The sequence below is a fragment of the Telmatherina bonti genome (genome assembly GCF_933228915.1).
Source record: "Telmatherina bonti genome assembly, chromosome: 8".
NCBI lineage: Eukaryota > Metazoa > Chordata > Actinopteri > Atheriniformes > Telmatherinidae > Telmatherina > Telmatherina bonti.
The window spans coordinates 14492927-14509679 of NC_136626.1; the positions used below are offsets into that span (position 1 = coordinate 14492927).

A 16753-nucleotide genomic window follows, 5' to 3' on the forward strand; every position below is an offset into this window, starting at 1 on the left:
TTTCGAAAGCTTTAGTAGGAACAAACAATTCAACATTATTGGCTTCTGCTCAGAGCTTTCTGTGCAAAGCCACAGTTGAAGCCGCCATGACTAAGCTGCTTCCTGATGTGTCATTTGCAGTTAGACAGCTGTGAGATATGCATTTAGCAAAAAGGCAGGAATCATCTCTATCTGCTGACCTTTGGGAAATATGATCATTTCCTCAGCTGACACTGAAGCACAGGGATGCTTCACTTCACAGGAAAGACAATAAGTGTGAAAGAATGAGCTTAATAAATTCATAAAGATCTGGATCACAGCCTGAAACGTGTCTGCGAGTCCACCTATTTCCACTGTGTTGGAGTGTGTATGTGTATGTGACAGCTCTACAGGTGCCTGCAACACGCAGGAGTCTGGCAGACATAACCAACACTTCACTGAGCAGCCAGAAGAGAAAGTCCCTGCAGGTTGGGTAGCTGAAGGCAGCTGGAGTTGTTTTTCTTTCAGAGAAACCTGCCAGGAGCCCATTTTTAGACAAAACAAACAAAATGCCAGAGCTGCAGACTTACTCTCATTATCTGCATCACAGCAGCTGAGAAATAAAATAATTACACAGAAAGCTTTAATCAAGATGTGGACATAAAAGCGTGGTCATGAGGACACATTTCCACCTGACTGGAAGTCAGAAAGCTAACGGGAATATGATTAAAATATGTTTTTACCCAAAGTTTCTAGCACACTCCTGCAGACAACCAGCTGCACAAGAGAATTCAGGAACTATAAGAAATTACCAATATTTCTGAGACGACAGCAGTCTGAAATAATAAGTCTCAATGACAGATTAGTGAGAGCATCACCAACAGCCCAAGCGCAACACCTGCAGAAACTTGCTCCTGCATCTACTGCAGGGGTCTCAAAGAGCCAGGCGACAGCGACGGCGACGTGACTCATCCAAATAAAGCCTCCTTTACCACAACAGAAACCACTTTCCATGATGCACAACACTGTAAGCCGATACATTAAAGTATTTGTAAAAGTAACCAGATCAGCTGACAGGAGACATCTGCCATCAGTGTGATCAACATTTTTCTAACATCACAATAAGATGTATGGTATACAGTGTGATAATCTCACTGTGAAGCACGGTGGAGGGAGCATGATGGTTTAGGACAAGACTGCAACAGAAAGCAACAACAGAGCTGAAACCACATTTGGGACGTGATCACAGGAGCTGATGTGGGATGTTCAAACCCCACAGTTTAGAAATACGGACAAAGTGACATTTTGAAGGGGAGGAATAGTTCAATATTAGTCATTTTAGTTTATTTAGTTACAGAAAACACATGGAGGCTGTTACTGTACTTGAAGATTTGAAAAATTTGACCTGAAAATAAACAGAATAGACTTTCTATATCATATAACCCAAATGATGCATTTAGCTGGGAAATGAAAAACGACTAAAACATCCCAGTTTAGCAACCTCACAACACAAGGGTGTGTGTGTCCGAGAAGGACTAGCTTCTTAAAATAACCCCAACAAGCTGCCAAAGACCTCAGTGCTCTCAAACCTGACTGGATATAGTTTGTCCTCAGCAGTTGTGTATAATCTGCAGTTATATACAGCAGTGGTAGTTTGGAAGAAAAAACCACCATGAGTGACAAATGCAACTGAAATTAAACAACATAACTGAGGCATACTCAGGATGAAAAATGGGATGAAAAATTACAGCAGGAAACAACAGAGAGGGAATTATACAGACAAGCAGCCACATATCAAAGGGGGGGGTGGGGGTAATTTGAGCAAAGTAAACACAAAGTAAACACATTTCTACAGACAGAGAACTTCCCCACTAGTCTGTAACAGAAAAGCAGTTTATCAAAAAAGAAAGAAAGACTTCATACGATGAAGAAGGGCTTTAAAAATGTTTGAGTGAGGTTCTTTAAAATGTCTAAAAGTGTAATAAGTTATAATAGTTTTCTATTAGATATTAAAGCATGCTTCACACAATTTGTGTTTTTTCTTTTTTCAAAACAACACTACAAAACTTTCTAAGCTTAAACCTTTTATCATTCTGACTCGTGACAGCACTTTGACATCAAATATGCACATTCCTGGAGCCATTTCCCCCCATCTGGGTCATCTCATTACGACTGCTTTTCACTTTACGGCACGAACCTCACACAACTGAAGATCAACTGGCTGAATCGAACATGCACTACAGCGGATTCAGATAAGAAACAGGAAAAAAAACCCATTATTGCAGGAAACAAGGAAAAGGAACTGAGAAAAGAACAGAGCAACATATAAGACAAGCGTCAACATTGGACTGACATTTACTGGTTGGAGAGAGGTCAGAGAAGAAACAGGACGCAAGATGGACAGCACTTTAGCTGTCGTGGGTTGGGTCTATTTAAATATATGTCAGAAAATCTGCCAAAGTAGTGGGGCTTCAAATGATTCTGTGTCAACTTTAGTAACAAAAAGCATTAAAAAAAAAAATGTAAATCCTGCTAAAGTTCAGTAGTGCTGCTTTAACCAACATTATTTCTGTCTCATGCATTTACCAGAAAAAAGAAACACTAAATCTACAGCCTGATGTTGAGGTTACTGGTCATAAGGACACAAATAAAACAAAACAATCTTAATCTGGAGGCACATTTAGGAGTATTTGATGCATTAAAGGCTATTTGTTGAAACACGCTGGCTGAATACAAGTTCAACTGTTTCCTTCATGACGGTAAGACTAAAATAAACCAGAGAAGCCAGAGCCTGACAGGAATGCAAAGGCAAGATACTTGAGTAGGAATACAAACAAAACACAGCAGAATGCATGCTAAATAGAAATTAAACTACAGAATAAAGCAAAGAATATTAGATTAACTTTAACAAAAAACATGCATTCACTTATGTTTTCTGGTCTTGGATAACAGACTCTTTTTTTCCATCTTCTTCTCTACAAGTGTCAAACTCTGGTCCTTGAGGGCTGCTGTCCTGTAGGTTTTTGTTGTCTCCTGCTCAAACCTGCCTGACTGAAAAGAATGGGTCACAGTGAAGAAGCTGAAGGAAAACCGTTGGATCCATTTGATGGGAATCAAGCAGGTTGAAGCAGCGAAACAACAAAACCCTGCAGGATAGTGGATCTGGAGCGCCAGAGTTCACCACCCCATGCTTTACTCTTTTGACTTGTCCAGAATTTCAGTCGTTCATGGATTCTCGTGCAAAAATAAGCTGCCGTTTTCATGACTTGATTATTAACTGAAAGAAAATGTGTCAGTGTGAAACTCACACCATTAAACATTAAATCAAAGTGTGACGTAAAAAATAAAGCAATTGGAAATATAGATGGAGCTTTTATGTGTGCGTGTGTGTTTATTGCCCTTAGTTTATTAGTTAATCATTTGATTTATTATTATTATTATTATTATTATTATTACTTCCTCTCCCATTATTGTGAGTGCATGTGAACATCACATCCATCCCGTTTAGCAAAGCCGCCCCCACAGTCCCAAGAAACTCACACCACTTATCTGAACTGAAATGACGTGCCCACATTATCTCATCTCACGTGCTATTTGGTTTCACAGTGAGAGTGTGGTTGCCATGGAGATGCAAGTACTATTCTGTACAGAGATATATAATCGTAGTTATGAGCAGAATGCAAAGAAACAAAGATAAAGGTGCAAAGAAAGAGAGAGAGCCTGTACCAGGATATTATGGCTAAAAACATTTCCGTTACAAAATGAACACATTGTACATTCATCTTCCTACATCTGTAGTAGCTTTTGTTATTGCCGCTTTGTTTAACATGAGTTTTTTTGCACATAAACCAACCTATGATATGAAAATAACAATCCCTCTCCTCTGTGACAAACACAAACTGAACAGTCTGCATATTGACTGTGCACCAATATTAATAACTGCAGTGGTAGAAATAAGATATGGATAAATAGTTGGAAGTTCCTTATTTGAAAAATGATACTGCATGAAGAAAATCTTATGTGCAGAAAACATCACTGCAGAAAAACTTGTTTTCAATCTCATACTGCACACTCCCTTCATGTTTTATTGAAAATAGAGTTGCAAATCTACTCTAACCATAATACAAAAACAGGAAATTATGCAATATGTGCACTGTGCAAATGTGATCAGACTGGGACATTTAAATGTCAATTAAATGTCACAGAAAAACAGCTCAATTTTTTTCTTCTTTTTTTTTTTAAAATCCACAAATGTTAGTTTTTTATTTGCTCCTGGAGCTGTTTCTTCAACTTCATTTATATATTTTCTCTTTTTTTTTTTTTTTTAAATCTCAGCAGGAAACATTTATATGTTCTCTGTACTGAGTGTAGTGTGCAGACTTAATTACCGCCGTTCAGACACTTAAAACCTGCTTTAAATTGGTTTGTGCCGTAATCTACTGAGTGAGTCCTTTGTGGAAAAATGGCTGCTGCATGTGGAGTTAAAGCTCATGTTAGTGCCTGAATAAGGTCCAAATGTTTTAGTATGAAATAAAAGAGGAGGAGGACTGTGCCTTACTATTTGGCTTCAGTGTTAAAAAAAACAAAAACAAATAAATACCTACATTTAAGCCCATAAATTATTACTCTAGTCACATATTACTTGGATTGGCTTGGAATATTATTATAGTACAAATATATAATAGTCTACTGCAGACTGAGCGAAAGAAACAAATATGACATTTAATAAATTCTCTCCATTTGTGTTTTACACTCACAAAGGAGCTTGAAAACGCCCATTATATTGTATTTGTTTGTTATGCATGGCTTCATATACTTTGATTATATTACAATGCATTATTTACACAAAGGTCCGTCTGTCAAGGGAAGTTGTTGTAAGTCATCGCATTTAAGGGCTTTGATTGGTTCAGGCCCTTTTTGTTTCCTGATTTGTACATCCCCAAACCTTGGGACTGAAATGGCTGACACTTCCTACAGATACAGCATAGCGACACACACACAGAGCAGACACGTGCGCTCTAATTCTCAGCTGGGAAATTTAAGAGGAATCTGGGTAATAAAAGGCAGTGAAGCGGGAGCAAACAGATGTCAGTCTGACTGAAGAATCAAAGCGTGAGTGTGCAACATCAGACATGTTTAGTCTTCTGGAAAAGGGAGGCGGAGAGGGAGAGTCCTGACTGTAAGACCAGTTCTTAGACAGCTTGAAGCGGGCAGGACAGATCACCTGCTTGCAAATACAAAAGCAGCTTTTACATACGGATACCAGATACTTTAGTTTACATGATATTAGAAAAGAAAATGTACAAGATAATAGTAGTTAGGTACGGTTAACACATCGGCTTCGAAACAACGGTTTAAGTTAAATATTTAAGGCTTGAACAGGACAAAAGCAACACTGTGTATGTACGCATATGTAAGTGCCAAAATCAAAGAGCACTATGGCTTGCTTTCACTTAAGCCATTTGCAACCCTGACTATTTGACTTAGTACCTACTGCTGGGGTGCAAAATGGCAGCCACAGAAAGGCCACTAGAGGGAGCTATGACATCCAGGTGATTGTGCTTCCCTCTCTAAATTATAGGCTTTAAGGTGGTTTGGTTCGTTCAGAGCCTCTTCCTCTTAAAGTAGTCTGCGTACTGGCCCCCAAGGCCCTGGGAGTGCTGCCCGATGTAGGTAGCCTCTGATGATGCCACCTCTGGAACTGCCAGCTGAGGATACTCCCTCTTGATGCCCCTTGTCTGGTTCTGTTAAGACAGACATGATGAAAGAGAAGACGGAAGGTTAAGTACAGGTCTATTTATATGTGAAAAAAGACTATTTGAAGGTAGAAGCTGGAAAGTTACTGATGGAAAGACAAGTTTTGTTTCAAAACTTTAAAGATATGAAAACAGCATCTTCTTGGACACATTTATATCACACTGGCCGTGTTTTTAATGGAAAAAAAAAAAGTTTAAAAGAAATGTTTACATGCACAAGGCAATTTTGAAACAATTATAAACCATTTTTGTTTAAATTTGCATGAATGCACATTTGTTTTAGACTTAACAGCTTTTAGCTCCAGAAAGAGTTTTTCCACAAAGGCTGTCTGCACAAACAAACATAAAGCTTCTAGGAGACGAGACTCAGCTCAGACGTCTGGATCTGCTTGCTTTACGTCAGCATGCTTTCCCTCTGTGAATCTTCTGCACTGCCTTTCTCAGTGGTTTTTGCAGCTTTTGTTACAAGGTGTATGCTTGCAGTCCCATTCAAGATTTAAGACTAATTTATTTATTTGTTTAAAGTTCCTACGGCTGTCGCTCGTCTTTCTAACTACCCCTCTCATATCGACAGCCGGCCTATTTAGCCTTTGTTGGGAGACTCAGGTCTAAAGTGGAGTCTTTAAGGTTTGCCTCTTGTTTGTCAGACTCTTGTAATTGTGAATTGTGTGGCGACAGGGCCACCTTGCAGTTGTTTTGCTTGTTGTTATATTAGTTAGTTGTGCTGCTTCCACTTGTTTTTTTTGTGGTTAGTGCAGTCAGAGTTTCTGTTACTTTGTTTGTTTGTTTGTTAATCAGACTAACTGCTGCTTTACTTTAACTTAGTCCATTTTGTTTGATTGTCTTCTTTGATTTAAGCAGCACCACCTTCCCATCACTCCTGTCTGTTGTCTTTATGTCCACCTGCGATAATAACATCCCTGTTACTCCACATTTCATCTGGGCATCTTTATTTTATGCTGCATCTCCTCCCCATGCGAACCAGGTTGTAACATAAGTCCATATTGGCTCCCTTCTCTTTTTTTTAGTTGCGGCTAATAGTTGACAGGGGGAAAAACTCTTCTTCATGGGCTCTGTTGCCTGCGTTTTCACGCCAAGTTCCTTTTATTTTAAGTGTGAAAAAAAATCATCCAAGGTAAAAACATAACAGCTGACAAGAGCATACCCCACTTTTTATCTTATTGTTGGTACTGTGTGGGCCTGACACAATAAACAGTCACCTTTACACCTGCACACTTTACATAAATACAGACTCAGAATTGTCCTACATTTACATAATATGCTTTTCTCCAAGAAAAACGAGATAAAACTGCAGCAGAAAAGGCAAAATGGCACTAATGTCTTATCAAAATGTGATAAAAGACTCTCCAGCTCTCAGAGAAAGGCCTGGTCCTCCCTGCAGGCGAACACAGATCACTACTACAGTAATAATGCACTCTCGACAACAGCTATTTCACATCAACAACATTTCATTTTTCAACAATTTTTCCACTGGTTTGTTTGCTTTCATTTTGAGGCAGCCGGAGTTATAAAAAAAAAAAAAAAAAAAAAAAAAAAAAAAGCCATTTTTGTTTCATTCTCTGTAATTTAGTTTTAAAGCAAACAACGGTGTCCTGGTCACTGATGAAGTCATACAGCACAGCTGCGTAAACCATCTGTATTCATGTTTATTATTTGCAAGAGGATGAGCCTGTTACACAAAGTATGCAGAAGTTAGTCGCCGATTCAACAATGACCAATAATTCCTGCTTACAAAAGTCTGCTGTCAACAACCAGCATCGCTGCTGAAGCACCTGAGTTGTTTCATAAGAGTGAAAAAAAGACAAGAGGATTGTTTTCTTTTCAGCAACAAGGATTCTTGTAACTCACATAGTAGTAGGTGTTCCAGTCTGTGGCAGCAGTGTGTGCATGTGTGACCGGGTTTGGTGTGGCTGCCGCTGGGTGTGGTGCCCCGAGGAAACCGGGCATTAAAGGCAGGGCGCTGTACGCCGGGAGCACGGCGGCGGCGGGTAGGACTGCCGGGGGCGGAGCTGCAGCGTTACTCACCGCATGCAAAGAAACTCCCAGAGGCTTACACACATCTACCTCCTGCAATAAAGACACACACAGAAATCATCAATGCTCAATACTGCAAAAGACACCATATTAAGACCCAAAAGGAAAAAAAACAATGAGCTCCAAATATCAAAGCTGGAGTTCAGTTTTGTACTGAACTGAAAAACTAGTTGTTTTTTTTTTCAGAAAATACTTTCCAATCAAAAGACCATTTAATCTCTGAATTATTTATTTGCTAACTTTTCTGCCCTCTAGTGGTTGCTATGAGAAAAACAAATATCTGCTCAGGCTCAGTCAGGTTCCAATACTGTTTAAATAAATAAATAAATAAAAAAAGAAAATAAGATAAAGTCGAACAAGCAGGCACACTAGCTTTAAGCAAACTTTTCACAAAAACCTTAACATGAATTCATTCTGGAAACTTATTTTAACTACTGAATTTTGGCAGATTTAGTTACTTTGGGGATCCTTAATGACAACTTCTTCAGCATCTATCTTGCATCCCATCTCTACTCTGAGCGCTCTCTTATCAGTAAAAGTGAGTCCCATGCTGACTCTTGTCTTATATGTTGCAGTTTCTTTCTCTGTCTTTTCCTCGCTGTCCCTGAGAATAAATGTTCGGTTGTGTGTGTGTGTGTGTATGTGTGTATGTGTGCTTTTGTGTGTGTTTTTTTAAATAAATTTGCCACTGTGTGCATTCAAAATGGCCAGTATGTCAGTATGATGCTGGCATGTGACATGGTTTTGTAAAGTGAAACAAAAAGGGCTGGGAAAGGCAGGACAACATCTCCAGCAAAGTACATCATGAATATCAGTGTACCATAAAACGAATCAGAAGCACAGAGATCAGAAAGTTATGTAGTGTGACCGTAAACTGATTTATGCGTCTACAGCACTGGTGATCCATGTGTACACAAACAGAGCAGATAAACTTGGACTTGGCTGTGTGTGGAGATGGCTGGTATCAGTTGCTGGGTGCAGAGTGATGTGTTCCCTCTAAGAGGGTATCCGTGTCACACAGAGAGGTCATCCTCTCCAAATAAACATGCAGACAAATCCTGTGTAAATGCCAGCCTGCAGATCTGAGGCATGCAGCACAGATAGTTCTACAGGATGGAAAGTGCTTTGGCTCAAGTTTAGTTTCAAGATTTGGTTTCACATAAAAGCTTCAGGTTTTGTGATATGGACGCCCACAGAATCCAAATAACGTAAAAGTTCATATCAGCTGTTAGACTGATGCAGATGGAATAAACAGGGCTCATAAAAAGAAAACCCACTCGTGCAGAAGTTGTAAAATCTCAAACTTTTTCCAAATGATCTGGAAAACTGCAACCACACAGTCCGTTCTGTCACAAAGTGCTACTTTAGAGGGAGCTGTTGGGTTGTTTCTTTTCTGTTAAATGACCTTATCTAGCCCTTCATAACCAATTGCCTTGCTATATTAGAGACCTTTTAAAGCCTTATGTTCCCAGCAGGTTTCTTAGATCTGCTGACCAGGGTTTGTTTAAACACGGGTTAAAACAAAAGGTGGAAAAGCCTTCGGAGAAATGGCCCCTGCTTTATGGACCTCCCTTCCTCTCTGCCTGAGATCGGCTGAGTCGGTGATCTCTTTTACAAAGCAGCTTAAGACATATCTTTTTAATCTTGCTTTTACTTAGTTTTATTTGTTTTGATGTTCTTCCTTTTTTTTTTTTATGTTTTAATTTTTTGTGTTTCGTTGTGAAGTGCTTTGTGATTTTTATCTAGAAAGGCGCTATATAAATAAACTGACTTTTTGTTGTGAGCTAACTATACAAATAAACCTTTACTTACTTTTTGTTGTGAGCTAAACTGAATTAGAACAATCTGTTTAAAAAGGGAAAACAGTTTTTATTTGCTCCCTAAATCATGTGGAAAATCCGTCAGTGCCATTTGAGGATAATGTTGAACTTTTTGAACATTGCAACACAAAAACAAAAAGTCCATGGGAAAACAGAGATGGCTGAATTAAGCTTCATGTCTCCTTCACAGCTACCGTTACCCTTAGCAGAATGATTCAATTATTAACAATTTACTTGCATCAAACCGGGAGTGTTGGCGTTATTCTTCGAAGCATGTGTTGAACATGTTTATTCTTGAATGGATGAATGAGATTGTTCATGTTGTAATATCTGTTCTGGAAAAGTCTGACACCACATACACCTTTTTTTCTAAATTTCTTCAAATCCAACCATCTGTTTTAGAACTGAATTTGGACAATGTGTAAAAAAAAAAAATACTGACAGAAACCCAACTTCTGTTGAATGTAGTAACAAAATAAAAATGTCTTTGTCACAGAAATTAACCAAATAAATATGAAAAAAAAAAATCTAAGGCCTCACTTTGACATGGCATGTCCGTCTGTGTTCGCATACCTTGCTAGCGTAGTTCTGGTTAGCTGTTGCAGGCTGAGTGTAGTACTGAGTCACAGCCTGCATGTAGGAATTGTAGTCCCCGTAAGATGTTGCTGCAGGAGCCTGGAAGACAAAAAGGCTGCAGGTTCACATCCTGATTTATCATAACTAAAGTATTGTGAAATTTAAAAAAAAAAAAAAAAAAGATTATTCTAGCTGTCATTAAAACAGTTTCAATAGTTTTATTGGTGTTTTCATTCTTTTGAATAAACCTTGGCTGGATTTGAACTTCTCTCACTTCTTAAAGGCATGATGTTCTCAACTGTTCTTTAAAAAGTTAATGGGTTTAGTTTTCTTTAAGATTTTATATAAAGTATGTGAATGTTTTACTGATTGGAAATGACCAACATAGTTACTGTGTGTGTGTGTGTGTGTGTGTGTGTGTTACCTGCATGTGCTCCTTGCTGTAATCTGCAGATGTGCTCTCCTGCGGAGCAGCAGCGTTGTAGGTGTGTGTTTGTGCTGCCTGGTACTGCTGGTACCACTGCTGCATGGCCTCCTATGACAAAGAAACCCACAAGCAAATATCAGGTGAAGACTGAACAGAGCACACAGATAGCATTTGCTCAGGCATTTTCTTGTCCTTGAGGGTCTTAAGCCTCCCTCTTCTCGTTGTTCTCGTCATCCTTCGTTCACCATTGTTCTTGCTGACAGCTCTCCCTTGTTTTCTTCCTTTGTCTTGTCTTTCCAGACAAATTAAACGAACCGTTTTATTGGCTATCTAATCATGACTCATTTGTTTGGAAGAGTAGACTGTAATTAACATTTAAAATTGGGTTTCTTCTCGCTGCAAAATATCAGATATGTCACTTGCTGCTGGAGGAGGCAAAAAGACAAGTGGAGAGAAGAAACAGAGTGACAGGAGAGAAAGAAACGGAAGACAAGAGAAGCAGACAAACAGCCAGTAGGAGGGCTTCATGACTTGTTTTGAGTGGAAGGTTGAGAAAGGAGGGAAGCATGGACAGATGGAGACACACAGCGCTCACTGCCAAATCTACTTTCATTCTGTCTGTCCAAATATCCAAACGCATTCTCATCCCCTCCGTTTCCTTGCCTGCCCTGGTTACAGCTCATCATTTACATCACTTCATCCCTTGCTAAGACAAAATGTGAACATGACCCATCTATTAGCACATGTCTTCGTTTCTATCAGCATAGCCAGTCTGCTTGTGTCGTACCTGTGTGTAGGCTTGGTTGTACTGGCTGTAGTCAGCGGAGGTATCGGGGGTGTACGGGGCGGGAGCTGTAGCTGTCGCATTATGGGAGAAGGAGTTGGATCCCTGGGACACAACAGGTGTGACCGGGTTGCCAAATGGCCCCGAGCCTGGCTGTCCTCCCTGGGCTTTGCTCGCCACCGACCCTGAGAAAGTGGAACATTGTCTGGATTCAGGTGCAAAAACTTGCAGAATAAACTGAAAATTCTCCAAACAGCCTGTTTTTTTATTATTATTATTTTTTGTTTTTATTAAAATAACAAAATGTGAATTCTTGTTGGCTAGAAAAGGTGACTGTGAAACGTATGTTCCTCCAGACTGGAAGGCAACAGTTAAAATGAAAGCTACATCAGCAGAAACTTCTTCAGCCGATACCGTGTCCCCCATGAGCCAGTGCATTAAAATCTCCCACCTTACAGTAAGTACAGGTTCACCTCATGATGCTGAAACATTGCTGACCTTTGGGTGCATTTCTGAGGATTCCTGGACTTCTGTGAGGTCTTCCAGTTTTACAACAGTGGAAACATTGTTTTCTCAGTAAAATCTGACTGGACGTTCCACTGAAACAGGATCTAGAAAGCTTGGGGTCTGGGTCAGCATCTTTAGCTTTTGGTCAGATTACTTGAGCTGTTTATTGAGTTTCTGCATTGCCAACTGTTCTGATCGGAGATTCTGCTGCTGTTCAGGATCAAACAGATTGACTGGAGTTTATGTTCAGAGTGTAGGAAAACATCACCTTTTCACCTGAACTTGCAGAGCTTCAAAATTGTTACAAGGCTACAAGGAAAAGTCAGCTTTGTACATGCAGGGCATGTGAATCTACAGCAGTAAAATGTCTAAGACTGCCGAACCGCCTTGACTTTCTGACTCTTTGTCACTACTGGCATTAAGAATTACTGCTGTGAATCCCTGCTGATGAAATCTGCCTTCCATAGATGAAGGAGCTAACTAGTAGCTTTGTACGCCATGTTTTCAACATGTAGACAATTCAGTCGTAAATAGAAGACAGTTCCAGAAAAGTAGTACTGCATGGTTGATCCTCTCTGTGCAAACATAATATATACGAAAGAAAAACACTGTATTTTAGTTTTTACTGTATGCCTTCCAATTAATAAAGATTTGTCAACCAAGATAACATTAGTAACTGATCCAGATGCTAATATTCGTTGCTTGTTTTTGTGCTTACCTTGCAGAACAACTCCGGGCATTACACTGGCCAGGTTCAGGTAGGGATTAGAGGGCAGTCTCACTTCCTTAGGAGGATCTCCCAGTAAAGAACTCTGAGTATTAGTCTAAAGAAAAAAAAAAAGATGAATTTTAATTGCATTATTTACAAGTAGACTAATCTGCATGTAAAGACACGCAAAAACTTCAGTCTTTCTGTTCACGAGTTGTTTAAAAGTCATCTACATAAGGCTTTAAATTAGAATTTTTAAGGTGTCGAGGAGCTGAAGAGGCAGCAGGAACCTTTGCGGATTCTTCTCTGTTAATTACACTTTCGCTCTATTAAAATACTTTCCAGAAGACGGCGACGGGACGGGAATTAGTTCCCTGAAGAACTTTAGCACTGTGATTATGTCTGCACACTGACATATAACGAATGAGCGGGTTAGAGTAGCATAGCAGTGCTGGATTTAATCAAGGCCTAGTCAAGGAGAAAGCAAATGCAGGTGCAGAGACAGGTTGGCACGAGCTGTCAGAGCCAGAGAGACAGCTGGGGAGGCAGAAGGGCTGACAGAAGTTTTCATACTGTATCAGAAAATACGGGCGGGAGAAAGGTGCATTGTGAGGATTCTCTCTATGGAAGAGTCCTCCAGGGATTAAGAGTGTTTGCTTGCATGTTCCCTGTGTTTGAGTGTTTTCAGTGAGGTTGAGAGAGTGAGGACTTAAATAAAGATAGGATGGAAAGACTGAAAGATAGCGTAGCTAAGGATGATAAGCAGCATTGACAGCAAGTAGATTAATTTCTTTATTGAAAAGCTTATATTTGAAAGAATAAGAATTGTGAGGATTGTTGCTGCAAAATGAAGAGCAAGTAAATATAATTCAGTTAGTATGGAAAATAAATGCATGAGTAATAAGGGAAGACTTTCGCCCCGCAAGAGGTTACAATTAGCATCTGTACAAAATCATAACACTTCCACTGTACTGAGCTACATTGTTAGTTGGTTTTATGAAAATGCAGGAATTAAAATAAATGTGGGGTCACTGAATCCACAACACCATATTACCAGCCAAAATGTTCTTTCTATACAACAACATGCCGTCCAGATATATTGACAAAGCAGTAAGTAATACTAGGGACTGAAATTAAAAAAGACACGCAGAGAAAAACTCTTAAGCACAAACAGTAGTGCAGAGCTCACAGATAAAACAGTCCAGTGGCTCTGCGTGCATCTTTAGGCATCTTTAGGTTATACACCTTTTTACTCATCATGAACATGGGTCAGAAATAAGTCTCAATGATCTTCATATAATATCAACTATAAATAGTAATTGAATAGTTCAGAAAATAATAAAAATTTATTTGGATATCTCTAGCTTTAAATATGTTAAAGTCTGACTGCTGAGCTTTGGCGCCCCATAACAAAGGCTAATTTAGCAACTGCTTGCACCCTGTCTCTTTTCTGACCTCTCTCCAGCCAGTAAATATCAGTGCAATGTTGACTGACTGAATCAGTGTGTGAAACACAGTTGTAATGTGATGAGATTAAAAAAAAAAAAAAAAAAAAAAAAAAAAAAGTTGTGAGGTTTCTCAGCCTTGGGATACGTCAAGGCAACGGCAGCTAAAGGAATAATACATAAGAAATATCGGAGTGCCTTGAAAATGAGTCAAAGGCATGGAGTTTTAAAAGTCAGAAAGTTATGTAGTCTTTAAAAGCCCAAGGACTGTGTGTTGTGTTGCATTACTGGACTGTTAATGTAATTTTTTCCTCTATCATTTTGGGAAAAAGAGTAAAATCACAGATGCATGACAAAGGAAAACTGTGGAAATAAGGTGAGTAAACGTGACCTCGCCCCTGCAGCTAAAGGGCTAAACATTCTGCGTTCAACACAGCGATGCCAGAATTAGCTGGAGAAGAAAGCCAGTCTGTGTATGCATTTATAATGAGAACAAGAAAAAACAAAATAATTGTTTTTTGGCTAAAACTGCAGACCTAGCAACACACAAACTGAGAAGCCAAACTTCTGTGCCATCCGGCTTGGAGTCAGATTTACACTCAGTGTGAACTCAATATAAGTGAACAAAACACAGATTCATGGATTTGTTGGAAAGATCAATAATTTACAGCTTTGATCTTAAGTTAGTGGCTGACTTTTAGTCTTGTGTTTTGTTTTGTTTTTAAATTTACAGTCAGATGTTCAATTAGGGTTATTTTACTTTTATTTAAAAAAATGGATTTAATAGAGTTAGACTAGGAAAATGACGAAACAAAGAATTAGGAAAAGATCTGAATATTGCTGTGGAATATTAGCGTGACGGTATGACCTGAGATAGGAACAAACACTCAAATATATGGCAAACAAGCCAGGTGCATTCATTGGGGCTTCATTCTACCTGTGCGTAATTAACTGAATTTCTTCTCATAGAAATGCAGCCCTCATAAACACACCTGTACCTGTCCTGTTTTAAGTAAATTATATTGCATTTGTCTTTGTGATGTTCATATTGTGAATGCTGATACAGCAGTAACAATATTTTCTATGTTTGTCTAACAAAGAATGGATTAATATACAAATCTGTTTTTAATCTAATAAACAAAATCTTTTGTACGTGATCTACAAATAGCATGCCTGAAGTGGCTGATTTACTGCTGAAATAAGAAATTGAGCACAAGAAAAGAGTATATGTTGTTTATGTTGCTGAATTAATGTTAAGATGTGTAATTAGAGCCAGAAGAGTGGGATAATAGAACCTTTTAATTTCTACATGTGGGCTTTTGGCCAGGCTCACCATGTTAGTCAGGCTGCTGCCATCTGAGCTGATGTGCTGGTGACCTGTTGATGTATATGCTCCTCCAGGGGGTTTAGTTGGAGGTGCACCAAGACCGCAGTTATTCATACCCAAGGGAAAGCTCTGTCCCTGCGGCTGGGAGCTCACCATCGTCCCTGGGGGGGCTGGCTGCCTGTCGCAGGAGTTTGCAGAAGAAGTGGAAGCAGAAGGCGTTGTGATGTTTTGGTCTCCTCCCGTTCGAGCCTGGAGATACGGCATCACACCTGCTGCAGATACCACTACTGAGGCACTGTGGGAGGAAGGTGGAATCGTCTCCTGGCCCAACTCTGGAAGAAAAAACAGGAAAAAAGAATGAGAAATAAAAATAGAAAAGTAAATCATTATGAGGAGGAAACACATTAAAAAGAAGAATTTGCTGTTACAGAAAAACTGCAATGCTAAAAAAGGTGGAAGTTTTGATTATTATTGCTGAAAACCTGATGCTGAAGTGTCAGCCGAAATAGTTTTAGAAGGTTATAAGTTTGTAAGCAACATGTAGCTCCTTAAAGTGGTTGATTGGGAAAAACTACAACAAAAATAAAAAATTTTAAGATAACCTACTCTTGTTTTTTTGTGGTTTCTCAGATAAGATATGTACATTTATCTTTGGTTGAACATTTTGCTTTGTTGAAAGCAAATGGTGACATATCATGCATAAATGGACTTTACCACTTTAGTAGTCATCTCAAGTCAAAGCCCTTTTTAAAGTGGTTCAGTGTCTTGCTCAAGGCCATGTAGTCGGGGGGGGGGGGGGGGGGGGGGGGGGGGGGGGGACGGACTAGAATCGAACCAGCAACTTTCAAGCTGGTAGAACAGTCGTCTTATATACTGTTTGGAAACTTGAGCTCTTGGCTTTTGGCTGCTCACCGCACAAATCAAGGCTTGTTAAATAACTTTCCATGTCCTTAACACAGTAATAAAAGGCTTCATATTTTTAGAACAATAAAAGTTAGAAATTTAAAAAAATCCTTGTACACATTTCATGATTTAGTTGCAACAAACAGAAGAAAATGAGACGATAAATCAAAGCGTCTAGAGCCTTTAGAGAAGCCTGTTCAGTGGTTGATGTTTGGAGAAATCTTGATTTGTGGGTGGGCCAGTGAAGAGTTATGAAAAAAGTAACAAAAAAAAAAAAAAAAAAAAAAAAAGGGGAACAAAAACGCTCACACACTGAAAAAGACGATGTTAAAAAAAAAAAAAAAACAAGTAAAGGAAATTAAAAGAAGAAAATGGAGGTGGGTGAAGAGAGATACCAGATAAACACATAAAATGGCTTTTACTGATGACCATCAGCATCTGTCTCCTCTGGATAGAAAAAAAACCCCACTCAGACGGCGCCTCACC

General features: G+C 39.2%; 1 protein-coding gene across 1 annotated transcript in view; it reads right to left on the bottom strand.

Moving 5' to 3' along the window:
* Positions 1–5561: 5561 nt before the first annotated feature.
* The window catches only part of raver2 (ribonucleoprotein, PTB-binding 2), a gene marked incomplete at both ends in the record, with an annotated part of 98722 nt that continues 87530 nt past the window's right edge, over positions 5562–16753 (bottom strand). Inside the window, 7 exons of the mRNA XM_079244565.1 lie at positions 5562–5702; positions 7584–7802; positions 10163–10264; positions 10590–10700; positions 11380–11561; positions 12602–12707; positions 15371–15696. Coding sequence (XP_079100691.1) covers positions 5562–5702; positions 7584–7802; positions 10163–10264; positions 10590–10700; positions 11380–11561; positions 12602–12707; positions 15371–15696 — 1187 coding nt within the window. The remainder of the gene's footprint in view (positions 5703–7583; positions 7803–10162; positions 10265–10589; positions 10701–11379; positions 11562–12601; positions 12708–15370; positions 15697–16753) is intronic.